The sequence below is a fragment of the Pan paniscus genome, chromosome 10 (genome assembly GCF_029289425.2).
Source record: "Pan paniscus chromosome 10, NHGRI_mPanPan1-v2.0_pri, whole genome shotgun sequence".
Lineage (NCBI taxonomy): Eukaryota > Metazoa > Chordata > Mammalia > Primates > Hominidae > Pan > Pan paniscus.
The window spans coordinates 39,660,710-39,680,800 of record NC_073259.2 but is presented as its reverse complement, the minus strand read 5'-3'; the positions used below and the strand labels follow the sequence as shown (position 1 = coordinate 39,680,800).

Sequence of the window (20,091 nt, the reverse complement as noted above, 5' to 3'; positions counted from 1 at the left end):
TTATTTCATCAGTTCCACAGTCGTATGAGGGATTACCACCATTTTATAGATTAGGAAACAACTCAATGGTGATAGATAGCTAAAGTTACAAAGCTAGTAAGTGTTTAGCATTATTAATATTAATTGAGGTAATACATGTAAGCTTGAGTGCTTATAGTACTTCAAATGCTTTACATGTACAGAGTAAGTAACTAGGCTATAACTTTTAAAATACGCACAATAGCTCCGTGAAATAGGAAGTATTATCAATATCATCTTTATTTTACAGACAGGATAAATAGGATGTGAACTCAAGATATCTGGTTCCAGAACCTGGGCTCTTGGTCACTAAATCATAAGGCTCAGCCCACTGTACTCAACTACACTTGAGCCAAATTCTGTCTGGTAACAACGGGTAGGCTTTTCACATATACCAAGTACAGGGGAATAAGTGTTTCCAGGTTTCAACAATCTTTTGGTTCAGCTGGCTAGGCAGTATTATATGAAATGGGCAGTTAAGGACAGAACCTGATTTAGATGTAAAGTATGTGGTATAGACCAAGTGTTGTGGGAGTTCGGCAAAACCTAGACTTGGGACTATTGAGCTAGATCCTGAAGATTGACTAGGATTTGGGTAAGCAAGAAGGAAAGCATGCGTAAGTGAAGTCAGAGAGGCAGACATGAACATAGCACATTCACAGCAGGCTGAGAAGATGGTCCCCACCAAGCTGGGGAGTATCTATTAAGGAGCAGGAAACAAGATTAGCTTGGGATGCAGAGTCTTCAACCACACTTTCAGGATAAAGACAAGAAATTCAAGTGAGGTGGCTCACAAAAAATACAAAAATTAGCCAGACGTGGTGGCCTGCACCTGAAGTCCCAGCTACTCAGGAGGCTGAAGTGAGAGGATCTCTTGAGCCTGGGAGGTCAAGGCTGCAGTGAGCCATGACAGCACTACTGCACTCAAGCCTGGGCAACAGAGCGAGAGCTTGTCTCAGGAAAAAAAAAAAAAAAAAAAAGGAATGCAAGAAAGAGCCGATAGAATTATACTAACCCCACGAAGACTGGTGCTATGCTGCTGCTAAGCTTCCTGGATGTTGGCCTCTTACTGCCTGCTCCATATTCTCCTTGGTAAAGGTAAAAGACCAGTAGAAATCCTACAAATTGCTTTAGTAAAACCTGGGTTTCTTTGATAACAGCAGGTAATTCAAATCTTCATGACCAATATCACATTACCTCGAGCCCATAGCTTTCTAGGGACCCAGTCTAGTAGATAAAATGGAAGGCAGATTCTATATTCCTAAAATGCAAATTCTACCTTAGAGATATTTGAAATTTCATGCGTTAAGTGTTGCCATCTTGCTGCTTCTTTTAAAAATACATTCTCTTTGGAGCATGGATGTTAAGTTTCTTTTTAAAATTAAAAAACATTTAGATTCAGGGGATACACATGCAGGTTTGTTACATGGGTATATTGTGTGATGCTGAGATTTGGGCTTCTAATGAACCCATCACCCATGCCCAAGTAGTGAACATAGTACTCAAGTTTTTCTTTCTTGCCTTTATTTATTTATTTATTTATTTAGAGACATAGTCTTGCTCTATTGACCAGGCTGGAGTGCGGTGTTGAACTCCTGGGCTCAAGCGACCATCCCACCTCAGCCTCCTGAGGAGCTGGGCCTACAGCCATGTACCACCACACCAGGCTAATTTATTTTATTTTATCTGTAGAGGGGTGGGGGAAGGTCTCACAATATTGCCTAGGCTGGTCTTGAACTCCTGGCTTCAAGCAATCCTTCTACCTTTGCCTCCCAAAGTGCTGGGATTATAAGCATGAGCCACTTCACCTGGCCCCAACTTCTTAAGTAATAATGCTGATCAGCCTTGTCTCCCTTCTCCCACTCCCTAGAATTTATTGGGACAATGGGAACTCTGGATACGGAAAATGGGAATGATTGAAAACCTGAGAAAAGGAATTGGCAAGGTGGTGGAAATGAAGAGAACTCTTTTTGATTTATAATTTTTCCTAGGACCTTTTGCTTTGTGTCTTGAAAGAAAGTTGAAATAGAGTTGAAAATTTTCTTGAGTTATGGAGTTAAGGCCTCATTGGAATGGCAAGAATATTTTAATGCTAAAATTCATTCAAGTCTCTAAGATTTAAGGGTGATTACTAATTTCCTCTTTTTAATCTTGATTAATTTGGTTCTTCTTCATGGGGCCTATTTCCTAATTTAGTCTTAATAATTCAACAAATAAACCAGCATATTTATGGAGTGACTACTGTGTCCAAGAGGTATTGTTCTAGATCAGTGTTTTTCAGAATGGAATATTTGTACCAAAACCTCCTACAACAGTGCTTATATAAGTACAGACTTCTAGGCCCCACAACAGACTCGTCTACCTACCAATGCTAATCTCAGAGGACAGGGATTGATCTGTTTCTCAAGCATCCATAAATACCATGGTACTAGAGCACTGGTTCTCAAACTTGAGTGTGCATTGGAATCACCTGGAGGGTTTGTTAAAACACAGAGTACCTGGACCCACCCCAGAATTTTGGATTCAGTGGTCTGGGGCGGGTCCTAAGAATTTGCATCTCTAACAAGTTTCCAGGTGATGCTGATGCTGCTGGATCACATTTTGAGAATTACTATGTACTTCTTGAGAACTACTTTGAGAATTATTATGTACTGTAGAAGTACAATGCACTGTAGTAGAGCATTGTGAGAAATATAAAAAAGTATTAGAGGCCAGGCGTGGTGGCTCATGCCTGTAATTCCAGTACTTTGGGAGGCTGTGGCGGGTAAATCACCTGAGGTCAGGAGTTCGAGAGCAGCCTGGCCAACACGGTGAAACCCCATGTCTACTAAAAATACAAAAATTAGCGAGGCGTGGTGGTGGGCCCCTGTAACCGCAGCTACTCGAGAGGCTGAGGCTGGAGAATTGCTTGAGCCCAGGAGGTGGAGGTTGTAGTGAGCAGAGATCATGCCATTGCACTCCAGCCTGGGCAACAAGAGTGGAACTCCGTTTCAAAAAAAAAAAAAAAAAAAGAAAAAAAAGTATTAGGTACAATTCCTGTCATTAAGGAGCTTATGCTGTAGTTGGGGGAGATACAACGTACACTAGAAACATATAACAAGGAATATATGTATTTGACAATATAAAATATAATACAATATAATATTTGACATTGATGGGGTCTTTAGGAGAAGATGGGATTTGATCTGGGTACTAAAACATGATGAGGCCAAAGGTTCATAGGCATTCTTGGATATAAAAGAAGGAAAATATAGAGGTGTACAGGGGTGGGGTGGTAGATACTTGTTTATCTAGCTTACAGCTTTTAATTTTAATTTTTTATAGAGATGGGGTCTTGCTATGTTGCCCAGGCTGGTCTGGAACTCCTGAGCTCAATGGATCTTCCCACCTTTTCCTCCCAAAGTGCTGGGATTACAGGTGTGAGCCACCACGCCCAGCCTGGTATAGAGCTTTGTCTAGGATACTTATGGGGGCATAAGACCAAAAAGGTTGGTGCAGTCTGTGAAGACCCTTGAAAGCCTGTCCTTCTCCTCAGCTCCACCCACTTCATAGCCTTACCAAAAGTGCTGCACAGCCAGAAAGAGGAAGTCTCCCCTGCTGAGTGTGCAAGAGGAAGCACAAGAAGGCTCTGAGGGCCTGTGAGCCATAATGACTGATTTCACCCATGAGCCAATTGCAGAGGCAACAGAAGACCAGCGCACCAACCAGGCTGGGTCCCTCCACCAGAGGGTGTCACCATCTAAGCTGAAAGTGTTTGGGGAGATCAGACATTGCTGTCTGGTGCTCCTCTCTCAGTGGCCATCATGTCTTTGACATCTGCTTACCAGCATAAATTAGCAGAGAAGCTCACTATCCTGAATGATCGCGGTCAGGGGGTTCTCATTCGTATGTATAACATCAAGAAGGTAAGCATGAACAATGGGACTAGTACTGATTATTCCAACAATAATAGGGCAGGGAACCCTGAGGCGGCAGGTGCAGCAGTTAGACTCCCATCTTTTTTTCCACTGCTTTTCCACTGACTATAATCTACATAATCACTCAGATTATATAGGCCAGCCAGTTCAGGAAGGCAGAAGTGGAGGCTTCTTTTCAAGGCTTCCCCTTTCTAGATATGATTCTCGCCCCAATGATGGCATCTGCTTTCCTCTGGGGATGGGAGTGAGGGTGGGGATGGGGAAACAACAGTGGTATTCTGAGTGAGATAAAGGTCTGGGGTCCAACCTTCTGGGTTTTATTATTTATTGTTGATCCTCTACACTCTGAAGAGATCTGAAGCTGGGTCTCTGGCAAAAACTTTTCTGTGGAAGTGCTTCCCTAAAAGGAAAAAAATTAGATAATTAGCTATTTAGATTAAAAAGGGTAGGTGTCTTCTGAGCTGCTCCTGGGGTAGTTCATGCTGAGGTGGTTGTGTGTGTGTGTGTGTGTGTGTGTGTGTGTGTGTGTTTAGAATAGGAACTGAGGAATTGAAAGAAGCTGGTGACAAGAGGTGGGCTAGGGGCTGGGCAAACCATAGGAAGTAAAGAGATAAAGACAGGGGTGTTTATGGGGAGTTCCTGGCATAGAAAATAGGGGACTTTGGGGGAGGGAGCTTTTGTGTTTTTTGTAATAAAACAAATCACCAGGAACACGGTTTCTCTGTCACCATGAATCCTGTAAATGCCCTTTGGGATAAGATACTTACATAGTGAACAAAATTGTGACACTGAATCTTGTACAAAGTCTAACTCCTGAGCAGCTGCTTTTCTTGTTCCTTCCGGCTTCAGTTGAGGGGCGGGGAAACAGCTTCCTCTTTGTGCTGGGGCCAAGCAGGCATTAAACTCTACCCATCAAGACAAAATGCCCAGGTTGTTATTTCGCTCTTAGATACTTGGCTTAATGTCTTGGAATTTTTTCTTGACCTACTCTTATGCTTTTTATTTTTATTTTTATGTATTTATTTATTTAATTTTTGGAGTCTCGCTCTGTCGCCCAGGCTGGAGTGCAGTGGCATGATCTTGGCTCACTGCAACCTCCGCCTCCTGGGTTCAAGCGATTCTCCTGCCTCAGCCTCCCAAGTACCTGGGACTACAGGTGTGCACCACCATGTCCAGCTAATTTTTGTATTTTTAGTAGAGACGGGGTTTCACCATGTTGGCCAGGCTGGTCTCGAACTTCTGACCTTGTGATCTGCCTGCCTCGGCCTCCCGAAGTGCTGGGATTACAGGTGTGAGCCGCTGCGCCCAGCCTCTCATGCTTTTTAAGTTAATTCCCAGGTTGCCTTTTCCTAAGACAGATTATGAGAATGAATGTTGCAAGAAGAGGTATGTTTCTGAGGAGGAGGAGAAAGGGTTGAAATATATATGGTTTCTCTCTGCAGACTTGTTCAGACCCCAAATCTAAGCCACCTTTCTTACTGGAAAAGTCCATGGAACCATCTCTCAAGTATATCAACAAGAAATTTCCCAACATAGATGTCCGAAACAGCACGGTGAGAACTTGGTCCTTCTCTCCTTTCTCTGAATAATTCTCTGCTTGAATGGCTGAAATTCTCCTCTTTTGATGCCTCTCTTCAAACTTGGCAGGGGATGGAGTAGTCTTTTTTTATTAATAGTTTTCCAAGGCTCAACCACAGGGCTTCAGGTTGTTGTAGAGCTTTAAGTCTTGAGCATTTTGAGATAAGATGGGATTCTTCCAGCGTAAGCTGGAGCGAATCATCACCCCTTTTCCATTGCAAGATTCATGGGAAAACATTGTTTTTGTACAAGACAGCTCTATCAACCCAGCAGGGTACATGTATTTTATTGTTTCGGTTTCCCACTCATTGTTTCCTTGCTGTTTGTCTTAGATTTATGCATCTAATGGGATATCTCTACTTTTCCCTTATTAAATGTTAACCCTAGATTTTTCACCCATCTTTGTAGCATCTTTGAATTCTGTTTCTTTTGACTTTGATATAAATAGTATATCTGTTCATCTGAAAGGGTGCTTAAAATTTCCTCTCATTTAGCCCTCTGTATCTAGTCAGGATCACATGCAACCATTCTACCTAGATAGACAATCTCCTTTGTTTAAAGACCTTCAGAGCATTGAAGCGTTTCTAACTTCCTCTGCCAGTATATTTCAACCCTCTTTCTTTTTCTTTTCTTTTCTTTTTTTTTTTTTTTTGAGATGGAGTCTTGCTCTGTCACCCAGGCTGGAGTGCAGTAGCACAATCTTGGCTCACTGCAACCTCTGCTTCCCAGGTTCAAGTGATTCTTCTGACTCAGCCTCTTGAGTAGCTGGGATTACAGGCGCCCGCCACCACGCCTGTGGTGTATTTTTAATAGAGACGGGGTTTCACACCAGGTTGGCCAGGCTGGTCTTGAACCCCTGACCTCAGGTGATCCGCCTGCCTCGGCCTCCCAAAGTGCTGGGATTACAGGTGTGAGCCACTGCGCCCGGCCTCAACCCTCTTTAAGAATGTTTTAGGTATAACCACTGTTCTTCTTGAGTTATTTGGATCAATTGTCTTATTTTGCACTTTTTATATTGTTTTGTTTTGTGTTTCTCTCAGCAACACTTAGGACCAGTACATCGTGAAAAAGCCGAGATAATTAGATTCCTCACCAACTACTACCAGTCATTTGTGGATGTCATGGAATTTCGGGTGAGCTCTCTTGAGCCGTTTCCAATGTAGGCAAGGTCTTTCAGAGGCTATTCTTTCTTTAGATGTTCATGTATTTGCTTAAAACAAGTTCTTGAAAAAATGAGAGAGATGTATTAATATGGAAAGATATCTAAGTTGTATTGTTAAATGAAAGCAAATTTCAAAATAGTATATGATACATCACATTTCTATTTTAAAAGAGTATGTATGTATATGTATTTAGTAAATATCTAGGAAAGATCTGGACTATTTTACATTAAACTGTTAAAAATAACTACCTTTGGGGACTGATTATGACTGGCTTCAATTTACTATGCTATGCATGTTTTTTCTATTTTAAAAATTATGGTAAAATACACATAACATAAAATTTACCGTCTTAACCATTTTTAAGTATACAGTTCAGTGGTACTAAGTATATTAATAATGCAACCATCTTTTCACCTTGTAAACCTGAAACTCTCTACCCTTTATGCAATAATTCCCCATTTCCCTTTCTCTCCAGCCCCTTGCCATCACAATTCTACTTTGTTTCTGTGATTTTGACTATTCTAAGTACCTTATACAAGTAGAATCATAAAGCATTTGTCTTTTTGTGGCTGGCTTATTTCATCAGCCTAATGTCCTTAAGGTTCAACCCTGTTGTAGCATATTGTAGAATTTCCTTTTTAAGCTAAATAATATTCCATTATATGATTATACTACATTTTGCTTATCCGATCGTATGTTGATGGACACTTAGGTTGCTTCCAAGTTTTAGCTATTGTAAATGATGCTGCTATGAACGTGGGTGTACAAATATATCTTCAAAACCCTACTTTCAATTCTTTTGATTATAAACATGAAAGTGGAAATGCTGGATCATATGATAATTCTATTATTAACTTTTTTTTTTTTGAGATAGGGTCTCACTCTGTTGCCCAGGCTGGAGTGTAGTGGTGCAATCACAGCTCACTGCTGCCTCAACCTCCTAGGCTCAGGTGATCCTCCCACCTCAGCCTCTTGAGTAGCTGGGGCTAAAGGCACATGCCACCACACCTGGCTAAGTTTTTATATTTTTTGTAGAGATGGGGTATCCCCATGTTGGCCAGGGTGGTCTCAAACTCCTAGGCTCAAGCTATCCACCCACCTCGGCCTCCCAAAGGCTGGACTGTGCTGGCCTATTTTTAACTTTTTGAGGAACTGCTATACTGTTTTCCACAGTGGCTGTACTCTTTTGCATTCTCACCAACAGTGCATAAGGGCTATAATTCCTCCACATCCTCGCCAACAATTGTTATTTCGTTTTTTTGAGAGTAGCCATCCCAATGGGTGTGAGGTATTATCTCATCTAAGTTTTTATTTGCATTTTTGCTAATGATTAGTGATAATGAGCATTTTTCATAGGCTTATTGGCCATTTATATATCTTCTTTGAAGAAATGTCTGTTTCATTCTTTGACCATTTTTGAATTGGATTTTGTGTGTGTTGAGACTTAGGAGTTCTCTATACAGGTTGAGTATTCCTTATGGAAAATTCTTGAGGCCAGAGTGTTTTGAATTTCATATGTTTGCAGATTTCAGAATATTTGCATTAGGCAGTTGAGCATCCGTAATCTGAAAGTCTGAAATTTGAAATGTTTCAACGAGCATTTCCTTTGAGTGTCATGTTGGTGCTCAACAGATTTCAGATTTTGGAGCATTTTGGATTTTCGGGTTAGGGAAGCTCAACCTGTATAAACTATATATCTTTGCATTATATGAGCTTTAAAAATTTCAAGTATTTTTCCACAATATTTTATTACAAACTACTGTAAAATTTCTAGTATAGTACAGTGAATATTGTTATACTCTTCTCCTGGATCTCCTAATTGTTAGTATTTTGCCACATTTTCTTATCCTTCTCTATTTTTTAATGAACTATTTGAGTTAGCCTCATACATCATGACATTTCCTTTCCCAAATACTTAAGCATACATTTGCTAAGAGCAAGAATATTTTCTTACCCAACCCTAATATAATTATCATACTCAGGAAATCATACACAGGAAATATAACATACACAGGAAATATATCATACACAGGAAATATAACATTATGGCTGGGTGCTGTGGCTCACGCCTGTAATCCCAACACTTTGGGAGGCTGACGGGGATGAATTGCTTTAGCCTAGGAGTTTGAGACCAGCCTGGGCAACATGGTGAAACCCCATCTACACCAAAAAAAAAAAAAAAAAAAATTAGCTGGGCATGGTAGTGAGTGCCTGTAGTACCAGCTGCTTAGGAGGCTGAGGCAGGAGGATCACTTGAACCTGGGAAGTCAAGGCTGTAGTTAGCCATGATTGTGCCACTGGCCACTGTACTCCAGCCTGGGTGACACAGTGAGACTTTGTCTCAAAAAAAAAAAAAAAAAAAGAAACAAAACCCCACCCAAACTAATATACAGCCCATATTCACATTTCTCCAGTTGTCTCAAGGATAATACAATGGATTTAGTTATGTCTCCTTCATCTTTAATCTAGAATGATTTCCAGCCTTTGTCTTGTATGACACTGACATTTTTGAAGAGTCCGGGCTAGTTATTTTTGAGAATATCCTTCAATTTGAATTTGTCTTATTGTTAATAGTTTTTGGGAGCAATACTACCTGGATGATATTTTATTTGAATTTTAAATAATGAACATGTATTATTTTTATAAACATAAAAAATAAAAATTAATATGATGTTTTTGAAAGAAAAATTGATAAGGTATTATTAAAAATTTAAAAATTCATGTAGTAATTTTACATTTAGAAATTTGTCATAAGGAAACAGAATTTTTTCATGGGGAAATAAAAAAAGGAAACAAATGCAAAGACATATGTATAAGAATATACTCCATTGCATTATTTATGATAGTTACAATGTGATAATTGATATATCCAATAAATAAAGGTTTGGTTAAAAGTTCAGAGTATGTGCCCACAAATGAATATTCTGTAGCTGTTAAAGTATACACATATATATATATGTATACATATATATATATATATATACACACACATATATATTTTTTCTTTTCTGTTCTTTTTTTTTTGAGGCGGAGTCTCACTGTGTTGCCCAGGCTGGAATACAGTGGCATGATCTCGGCTCACTGCTGCCTCCGCCTTTGGGTTGAAGCGAGTCTCCTGCCTCAGCCTCCTGAGTAGCTGGGATTACAGGCACATGCCACCACGCCTCGTTAATTTTTGTATTTTTAGTAGAGATGGGGGTCTCACCATGTTGGCCAAGCTGGCCTCGAACTCCTGACCTCAAATGATCCACCTGCCTCGGCCTCCCAAAGTGCTGGGATTACAGGCATGAGTCACTGCACCCAGCCAATAATATATTTTTTATATTAATTGGTATAGAAAATGTTCATCATATGTTGTTTAATGTAAAAGCAAATTGCAGTAAGACAGTTTAAGACAGATGTAAGATGTAAGATGTCCCTAAAATGTATATTTACATAGGTAAATATGTATATAAAGAAGTTTGGAATTTCTGATCGGTGGGATTATAGTTTAAAAAAGCTAGTTAAAATTAAACTTGTCGGTATTTTCTAGTTTTTTCTACAATAAACATGTATTATTTATGTATTCAAGAAATAATGCAAATTTTAGCCCTCTGAGCAACCCAAGCTTGTGGTGGTGTTATAGTATTTTTTCAGATGATACAAGAATAATGTGTTCTGTGCCTACCCTAGGAAGCAAATCCAGGATATTCAGTAGATCACATAGTGAAGAGAGAAGTGAGGACAAGAAGGACTGTAATGTATGAATGAGGGTCAGGTCAGAGAGTATTCATTGTGGAATTGAGAGTAGTGGTTAGCAAGAGGGTAGGTGCTGGTGGAGGCAATGGGAAGAATGCTGGAAGCACATAAAAAAAAGTCTCTTACTGAGAAAAGTTGAAGGGCAAAGGAGATTTTAGAACACCTTCTGGTTGCTGCAGTGGTAAATAAAGTTCTGAGCCCAAGGTGTTTGGTACAGCTTGTTTAGGAAAGGAGGGGAAATAGGGACATTGAAGTATGATGCACTGTTAAGTAGGCCCTGAATTAGACAGACTTGGTTTCAAATCTCAGCTTTACCACTTACAAACTGTATGACTTTAGATAAGAAACTCTCTAAATTCCAGTTTCCTTATCTATAAAATGGGGAAATAAGATTTACTGTGTGAGGCATCTGTGAGAATTAAATGAGATAATGCATGGACAACATCTAGCTTGGTGTTTAGCATATAGTAAGGCAATAGACCAACACATGTTATTTCCATTCGCTTCTGATTCTTGTCTGTAGAGAATAAGACCTGCATAGTGACATTGGTTGCGTGAGTGGCTGAAAGTGAATTTCAGCTATATTCCACTGGAATTTGGGGGTAGGCTGGAGTTGTAGAAAGGCATTCCTAGCAAATGAGGAAGTATAGACCTAGACAGAGGTCATGTAGCATACAGGGAAAATCAAAAGCTCTGGGTTCAAGTTCTAGTACCATTCCTTACTAGCTCTATGATCTTAGGCCAGTTTCTTTTTTTTTCTGCACTCATTCAGCAAGTATTTATGATGTCACCTGGCTCCCCGCCACATTGGGGAAACAAGCATGGAGACGGGGCACTGCCTGCACAGGGCACATTTTGGGGGACAGCTACCCTGTCTGGTGTGTTAGGCAAGTTTCTTAACAGCTCTTGGCCTTGGTTTCCTTATCTGTTAATTTAGACACAGCCTTTTTTTGGAAGATAAGTAAGAAGCACTTTTCCTACACATTTTAATAAATTTTGACAAGTGTATATGCCTGTGTAACCACCACTACAAAGTATTGAATATTTCCATCACCCCAAGGGTTCCTTGTGCCTTTTTTTTTTTTTTTTTTTTTAGCTTCAGCCAATCCCTACCCTTCACTTCTGGCCCCAGGCAACCACTGATCTACTTTCTAGAATAGATTTTTCTTTTCTAGCAGTTCAAATAAAGGGAAACTATACAGCATGTATTCTTTTGTGTCTGGCTCCTCTCACTCAGCATCATGTTTCTGAGATTGATCTATGTTGTTGCATATATCAGTGATTCAGTCCCCCCGTCCTCCCTTTTTTTTTTGAGATGGAGTTTCACTCTTGTTGCCCAGGCTGGAGTGCAATGGTGTGATCTTGGCTCACTGCAACCTCTGCCTCCTGGGTTGAAGGGAGTCCCCTGCCTCAGCCTCCCAAGTAGCTGGGATTACAGGAATGTGCCACCACACCTGGCTAATTTTGTATTTTTAGTAGAGATGGGGTTTCTCCATGTTGGTCAGGCTGGTCTTGAACTCCCAACCTCAGGTGGTCTGCCCACCTTGGCCTCCCAAAGTGCTGGGATTACAGGCGGGAGCCACGGCACCCGGCCTCAGTCCCCCTTTTTGCTGAGAACTATTCCATTGCATGGGTACAATTTATTTATCCATTTACCTGTTGATAGACATTTGAGTTGTTTCTAGTTTTAGGCCATGATGCGTAAATTGCTACAAACTTTCAAGTACAAATCTTTGTGGGGACATATTTTTCATTTCACTTGGGTAAATCTAGAAGTTGAATTGCTGAATCATATGGTAAGAGTATATTTAATTTTATAAGAAACCGCCAAACCTTTTTTCAGAGTTGTTCCATTTTATCCTCCCACCAGTAATATATGAGAGCTTCAGTTTCTCTATATTCTCATCAGCGCTTGCTATTATTAGACTTACATTTTAGTTATTCCAGTGGGTGTGTCATGGTATCTTATTGTGGTTTAAATTTGCATTTCCCTGATGGCTAATATCATTGAACATCTTTTCATGTGCTTCTTATAAATATATATATATTTTTTGAGACAGAGTCTTGCTCTGTCACCCAGGCTGGAGTGCAGTGGCATGATCTCATCTCAGTGCAACCTCCGCCTCTCAGCTTACTGCAACCTCTGCCTCCCAGGCTCAAACAATTCTCGTGTCTCAGCCTCTTGAGTGGCTGTGATTACAGGCATGTGCCACCACACCCAGCTAATTTTTTTTTTTTTTTTTTTAGTAGAGACGGGGTTTTGTCATGTTGGCCAGGCTCTCTTGAACTCCTGGCCTCAAGTGAACCTCCCACCTCAGCCTTCCAAAATGCTGGAATTACAGGTGTGAACCGCCATGCTTGGCATCATATTTTTTTTATGGTATTAAGTGCCTGTTCAAATCTTTTGGCAACATATTAAAAAATGTATATATATATATTCCTTAATCTATCAATTTTACTTTTTTAGAAATGAAAGTACCAATATTCAGTGGATAAGGCTAGGAACTAGGAACAAAACGAATCAGTGGAAGAAAGGCTGAATGAATTGTGGTATACCATGGGCTATTATGCAGCTATGAAAAAGAATGCATTCATGCTCTAGGAGATAACTCTGAGGACTTTTGGCAAGTAGGAGTGAATGAACAAAGCAAAATTACAAGCAGGGAATAATATTACCTCAATTTTGTAACACAAATAATGACCAAAAAACCTGTTTCTCTCTCTCTCTTTTCCTTTTATAATCTAATAGTATTATATAAATAGGGAGAAAAATAAGAAAATATTATAAGAAAAATAATATCAGGTTGTTAAAGTGGTTTACCTGGGCGTTCTGCAGGATGGAGGGTGGGTGCTGATGTTGGGGGAAAGAGGTGTCTGCAATAAAAGTGCATATTAATTTAGGTAAAATTATGTGTGAAAAGGAGAAGAATCCCTATCATACTAGAATGAGAGTTAAATGAAGTATATGCAAATTACTTGGTAAGTACCTCACACATAGTGAATTGTGAGTAAATAGAAACTCATGGAAAATTAGACAGTATTCCCATTTGTTAATAATTAACTCCTGAGAACAGGAGATAGAATCCAGGAACAGACTTACTTTGTGGTTTGTCAATACGAATGGTTTGATTTTTGACATTTTTGAAGCTACCTATTAGATAATCTACATTTTACAACCTTTTTTAATTTGGAGGAATGGGGCATAGGGATGATAAGCTCAGGAAAAGTGTGTGTAATGTAATAGAGACTTGTGCCTGTGGAAATGTAGGCATTTGGCAGTGTAGGTGATAGGGGCCCACTGGTGGCTTACTGAGGAGGAACTTCCTCCCTCTTTTTGACAGTGACTTTTCTGTTACTTGGTGGCTTTCTAGGACCTCTAAGGGAGAGGTCCCTTTCCCTCCAGTTCTGGTAGTACGTCACCTTCTCTTTGATTTTTTATTAATTCTTGTCTTCACTTCCACCCCCAGGATCATGTATATGAACTTCTCAACACCATTGATGCCTGCCAGTGCCATTTTGATATCGTAAGAACCTATGCAATTCTCTTCTATCATAGAGTCAAAGAAAAGGCCAGGTCTAGGTTGGGAGGTCTAGGTCTAGTCACAGGATGGGGTGGGAAGGGACTGGAAGGATGGCTATTTTGTTTATTCCTTCTCAGGACTACTATAATTGTTTTGTAAAAAGTGCTGAAGTGAAAATATATTTACATGTTAAGCAGATCAGCAATGTGATTTAATTAATTAGAAAATTACATAAAAATCTTCTTCACCTTTTCCATCTCCTAAAAGCTACCTTATTTCGTGGCCTCCTTATATCTTGAGCTCACTTTTAGCCCTGACTTTTGTTCCAATTTTCTTATTCTTCTTTTCAATCCTGTCAGTTCCTACTTCTAAATAGATTCACTCGGAATATATTGAGCACTGTCCAGAGTGGTTGGGGAAAGAAGGAGATCCAGGTTAATTGGCCATGCTGTCCTTGGGTTCCTGTGTATTTTCCTTGTAGAATCTCAACTTTGATTTCACTCGGAGTTACCTGGACTTGATTGTGACTTACACCTCAGTCATTTTACTTCTGTCACGGATTGAAGATCGACGGATACTCATTGGCATGTACAATTGTGCCCATGAGATGCTGCATGGGCATGGGTGAGTTAAGGCGAGAGTATTATATGAAGGGTCTCATACATGGTGCTATGATGTAGAGAGTCCCTCATGCAAAGGCAATTGATGCCATGATTTCTTATATGAGAACCTATAATCTACATTGACCCAGGCAAAATAAGGTACACTTTTACATATTCAGTTGACTCTGAAACAACACGGGTTTGAACTACGCAGGTCCACTTTATACATGGATTTTTTTCAACCAAACATGGATTGAAAATGTAGTGTTCATGGGATGTGAAATCCACCTTTACAGAGGGCTGACTTTTTAAATGGTGTGGGTTCCGCAGCACTGACTGTGGGACTTCAGTATGCACGGGATATTGGCATACGTGGGAGTCTTGGAACCAATCTCCCTGCTATAATGAGAGACAACTGTGGCTAACTCTTGAATATCTGCTAGTGGATTATTCAATTTGCATCATCTCTGCACAATTTTTAATCCTGGACTGGCTTCTACTCTGATTTTCAGGTTATTACAAAAGGCAAAGAAAATTCTTTTTAGTGTTGGTAGGAATAATATTAGTAAGGTAAATCCATTAGAGGTAACTAATGCGTGATAATACATTTGAAGCCAAATATAAATGGATTTTGAATTGTCTGCAGTTCTGTCCCCCTCCATTAGTGCAAATGTAAGTATTTAAGGGCTGAAAAAATGAAGACTAGAGGGATCAGAGTGGGTTGTGGCACATCATTCTATGATGATGTGTATTCCCACGTGCCTGCGTGGATACCTAGACACATGCCTTACCCGTTAGCTTTGAATATTTATATATCCTTTTGGGTTGTATAACGATTTGGATCTAGGCATATTACTGGATTTTGAACTAATTAACAGATTTATAGAGTACCTATCATGTGTCCAACCCTATTTTTGTGCTTATAAGGAAGAAAATTTCATGGACCTGCCCAAAATGAAATGGTTCTATTTAGCCATAGCTTAGTAACCTGAGCCTGGAGTGGGGTATCTTTATATGTAATTTACAGTGTAGTATGTATATCTTTGGAGGTGGTGGGGAGTGCCAGCCTATGCACATATCTTTATCCTGTATGCAAACATAAGAGTTCAAGTCATGGGTAAGGGAGGGCTGTAACCCCTCTCCTCTGCTTTCTTCTAGTGACCCCAGTTTTGCCCGTCTGGGTCAGATGGTCTTGGAGTATGACCACCCTCTGAAGAAGCTGACAGAAGAGTTTGGGCCTCACACAAAGGCAAGTTCCCTGACAATGGAGAATTCCTCAGGCAAAAGTATATTGTCCTCATGATTGCCGCTAAGGTTTCATTTGCTTTTCCCCACAGGCTGTGAGTGGAGCCCTCCTCTCTTTGCATTTCCTCTTTGTCCGAAGAAACCAGGGGGCTGAGCAGTGGCGCAGTGCCCAACTTCTAAGCCTCATCAGCAACCCCCCAGCCATGATTAATCCTGCTAATTCAGATACAGTGAGTGCCCTTTTCCTTTTGTTAGTGGAAGCATTCTCTTTGCAAGGCCATCATCTCTGTAGAGGGTGCTTCTTTCAGGAAATATCAGTACTAAAGAATGCTTTAGTCTTCTTCTAGGGTATGTCTCTAAGTTGAGCACTTCTTGTAGCTAAAAAATCGTGGTTGGTTTGGGGCTTTTGTTTGGATCAGGGTTAGTGGTTTAACAAAAGTGATCTATAAGCAGTTAGCCTGTCCATAGAAGGAATTTAGTAAATATTCATAGAATGAATGAATGGATGAAACAGAGTCATTAGGCACCTATTAAGCCTAGCAGCAACTTGATTTTAGGAATCAATTAACTTATTTTTATTTTTTTGAGACAGTGTCTTACTCTGTCACCCAGGCTGGAGTACACTGGCATGATCACTGCTTACTGCAGCCTCCACCTCCTGGGCTCAAGTGATCCTCCCACTTCAGCCTCCTGAGTAGCTGGGACTACAGGTCTGTGTGCCACCATGGTTGGCTAATTTTGTTTATTTTATTTTATTTTAATTTTAATTTTTGAGACAGAGTCTCACTCTGTCGCCCAGGCTGGAGGGCAGTGGCGCGATCTTGGCTCACTGCAACCTCCCCATCTTGGTTCAAGCAATTCTTCTGCCTCAGCCTCCCAAGTAGCTGCGACTACAGGCATGTGCCGCCACACCTAGGTAATTTTTTTTTGTATCTTTAGTAGAGACAGGGTTTCACCATGTTGGCCAGGCTGGTCTTGAACTCCTGACCTCAAGTGATCTGTGTGCCTTGGCCTCCCAAAGTGCTGGGATTACAGGCGTGAGCCACCGCGCCCAGCCTGTTTATTTTTTTGTAGAGATGAGGTATCACTATGTTGCCCAGGCTGGTCTTGAACTCCTGGGCTCAAGTGATCCTCCTGTCTCGGCCTCCCAAAGTGCTGGGATTACATGTGTGAGCCACTGTGCCTGGCCAGGAATCAATTAATTAATAAATGCTTTTGTTTGATGACTGTGGGCTCAAAGTCCTTCCCTCAAAGAACTTATAGTCTGGTAGGGAACATATGCCATGTAGTCATAAAAATACAACTGATGGTACATGATTAGTGATAAGTGCCAAATGAGTGATTTACATTTTAAGCAGTAAAAGAATCCAAAGGATTAACCATCACAGGGAGAAATCATGAGAAGATTTTTGAGTCTTGCTCTCCTCATTTTATTGTTATTAAAAATATCTGAACTGTTGAAGAGAAGTTATGTTAAACCTTTTGCTTGTTCTGACTTCTAGTCCAAGTTCCTCTTTCTTTTCTCAACTGTATTGTTTTTCCCTTACTCCACTTCCAGTGCCTCATCACCTCCATTATTGGCAGGCTTCCCTGCTGTTGATTTATCAATGTGCCCTAAACTAGTCTGGTAAAATAAAAGTTAGTTTTTAAAAAAAATTTAGAGACAGGGTTTTGCTCTGTTGCCTAGGCTGGAGTGCAGTCATACAATCACAGCTCACTGCAGCCTTGACCTCTTGGGTTCAAAAGATCCTCCTATCTCCTCCTCCTGAGTACCTAGGACTACAGGTGCACACCGCCATGTCTGGCTAATTTTTAAATTTTTTGTAGAGACAAGGTCACACTGTGTTGCCCAGGCTGGCCTTGAACTCCTGGCCTCAAGTTTTCCTCCTGCCCCTGCCTCCTAAAGTGTTGGGATTAAAGGCGTTAGCCACCACCCCTTGCCAAAAGTTAGTTTTGATACTCAGATCCTAGTTTGTCCTTTCTCCTTTAGAGGAAGGCCAAGTTAAATAACTGATCATCTTTGCTTCTCTTCTCACAGATGGCCTGTGAGTATCTGTCTGTGGAAGTAATGGAGCGCTGGATTATCAGTAAGTTTAGTGGGATTAGATGGGAGTGGATGAAGCAGTATGTTATATGAAGAACAAGTTCTAAAAGTCTTCCTCTGCACTGTTTTCCCACCTACAGTTGGGTTTCTTCTTTGTCATGGGTGCCTCAACTCCAATAGCCAGTGCCAGAAGCTGTGGAAGCTGTGTCTGCAGGGCTCCCTGTACATCACCCTTATCCGTGAGGATGTGCTGCAGGTGCACAAAGTCACCGAGGACCTGTTTAGCAGTTTGAAAGGGTGAGAGACACGAGAGCCAAACTGATCTTCCTTGAATAGTTTTTAGCCCCTCCAATATCCTTTTTCAGTCTCCACAAGTGTTCCCAGATATAGGTGGTAACGATTAATTCTAACTATTGAAGAAATATACATTAAATACCTATACTATTAGCTAAGTGCTTCACTGGGTTTTAGGGACACAATAATGAATAAGACAACATGGAGGTTAAGAGCACAGACTCTGAAACCAGATTGCTTGGGTTTGAATTCAGGCTCTACCACTAGTTGTGTGGCCTTGGGCAAGTTGCTCAAATTTCCCATGCCATTACCTCAATTTCCTCATCTATAAAATGTGGATAATAGTAGTACCTCCCTATGGCCTACCTCATAGGGTTGCTGTGAAGAATAAAAGTGTTATTATTTGTAAAGCAGGTAGAAAAGTTCCTGGTACATTGTAAGTGCTATGTGCTTGTTAAAGAAAAAAAAAAGACAGTTACTGCTCTCGAGGAATCTATGAACTGGTAGAAAATAAACAAATTGTTTGATAGAGTAAGAGATTATAATGTGTAAACACAAAGTACTGTGGAAGCATTTAGAAGGACACTTAAACTGGCCTCTCAGGATCTAGAAAAACCTGGAGACAGGTAGATCTGAAAGGCTAAACAGTTGAAGAGTGTGTGTATGTGTGTGTGTGTGTGTGTATGTGTGAGTAATTGTGTGTGTGTGTGTACCTGAGCATTGGGTAGAAAGGTAGGGGAGTTGCTTGAGGCAAAGAAAGATATTCTAGGCAGAGAAACTATCAAGATTTTTGAGGCAACAAAGAGCATGGCAAGTTCTGAGAAGTTCATGTAGTTCAGTGCATGGGCATCTGGGTTATAAAAATGAAGATGTTGAGGATGAATTTGGAGAGGTAAATTAGGATGTTGTATGCTTTGCTATGGAGTTTGAATCCATCCCAAAGAGGATGGGGAACTATTGAGTGATTTCAGACAGGGGAGTGACATGATCATATTTGCATTTTAGAAAAGATCATTCTGGCTGCATGGAAGAAAAGAAATTAGATGGGCAAAACTAGAGGCAGAGATTAAGTAAATTAGGAGGAATTGAGGATGATGTCGAGGTTTCTGGCGTGGATATCTGGCATTCCTTAAGATAAGAGAGCATGTGATAAAAGTAAGTTTGTGGGAGAAAGATTGTGTGGTTAGTTTTAAACAGGTTGACTTTGAAATGTCTGTGGGACACTGAAGACAGATGTGTTAGGCCTTCTATTTTATGGTTCTGGAACTTGGGAGTGAGGTCTGGATTCAGATAAAGATTGCTGAGTTGGTAATTAAAGCCAGAAGAGTAGTTGAGATTACTCAGGAGCACATGTGGAGTGAGAACAGAATGGGAAAATCCTCTGTGTATGTTGATATTTAAGGGCCAGAGAAATCAGTGGGAGATACTGAAAAGAAGAGGGAAAAGAGAAGCCAACAAAGAAAGCATTCCTAGAAGAAAAGACCAGTGATCTGTTAGACGATGTTGAGAGATCAAATAAAATAAGAATTGAAAAAATGTTCATTGGATTTGGCTCTAAAGATGGTTTTAGTGCCCTTCTTGTGAACAATTTGCGTGGTGAAGTTGAAACCTGGGCTGCAGTGAGTTTAGGAGCAAGTGAGAGATATGGAATTTAATAAACAACTCTTTCAAAGTTTGACTGTAAAGGGAAGAATAGAGAGAGGTAAAATGAGAAGGAGGAGTGGGTTTAAGGAAAGGGTCAAAATACCAATTTTTTTTCTGGTTGCAAATAAAACATCCAGAAATGTAAAAAGTGCAAAGTGGAAGTTGACTACACTATCACCTCCCAGAATAGTTTGATGTGCATCCTTCAGATGTGTGTGTGTGTGTGTGTGTGTATAAACACATAAAGATGGCATGTATTTTCAACCTTATGAAAGTAATTTTTAAAAAGCAATGGATCCACACTCTATATTATGTTCTATGGTTTGC

The 20,091-nt window shown here is 40.3% G+C and overlaps 1 protein-coding gene across 1 annotated transcript in view; it reads left to right on the top strand.

Moving 5' to 3' along the window:
• Positions 1-3,558: 3,558 nt before the first annotated feature.
• The window catches only part of NCKAP1L (NCK associated protein 1 like), a 49,929-nt gene continuing 33,396 nt past the window's right edge, over positions 3,559-20,091 (top strand). Inside the window, exons 1-9 of the mRNA XM_003807564.4 lie at positions 3,559-3,923; positions 5,378-5,488; positions 6,554-6,646; positions 13,882-13,938; positions 14,417-14,559; positions 15,696-15,786; positions 15,875-16,012; positions 17,821-17,869; positions 17,967-18,123. Of these exons, the coding sequence (XP_003807612.2) occupies positions 3,822-3,923; positions 5,378-5,488; positions 6,554-6,646; positions 13,882-13,938; positions 14,417-14,559; positions 15,696-15,786; positions 15,875-16,012; positions 17,821-17,869; positions 17,967-18,123 (941 nt within the window). The 5' untranslated portion in view covers positions 3,559-3,821. The remainder of the gene's footprint in view (positions 3,924-5,377; positions 5,489-6,553; positions 6,647-13,881; positions 13,939-14,416; positions 14,560-15,695; positions 15,787-15,874; positions 16,013-17,820; positions 17,870-17,966; positions 18,124-20,091) is intronic.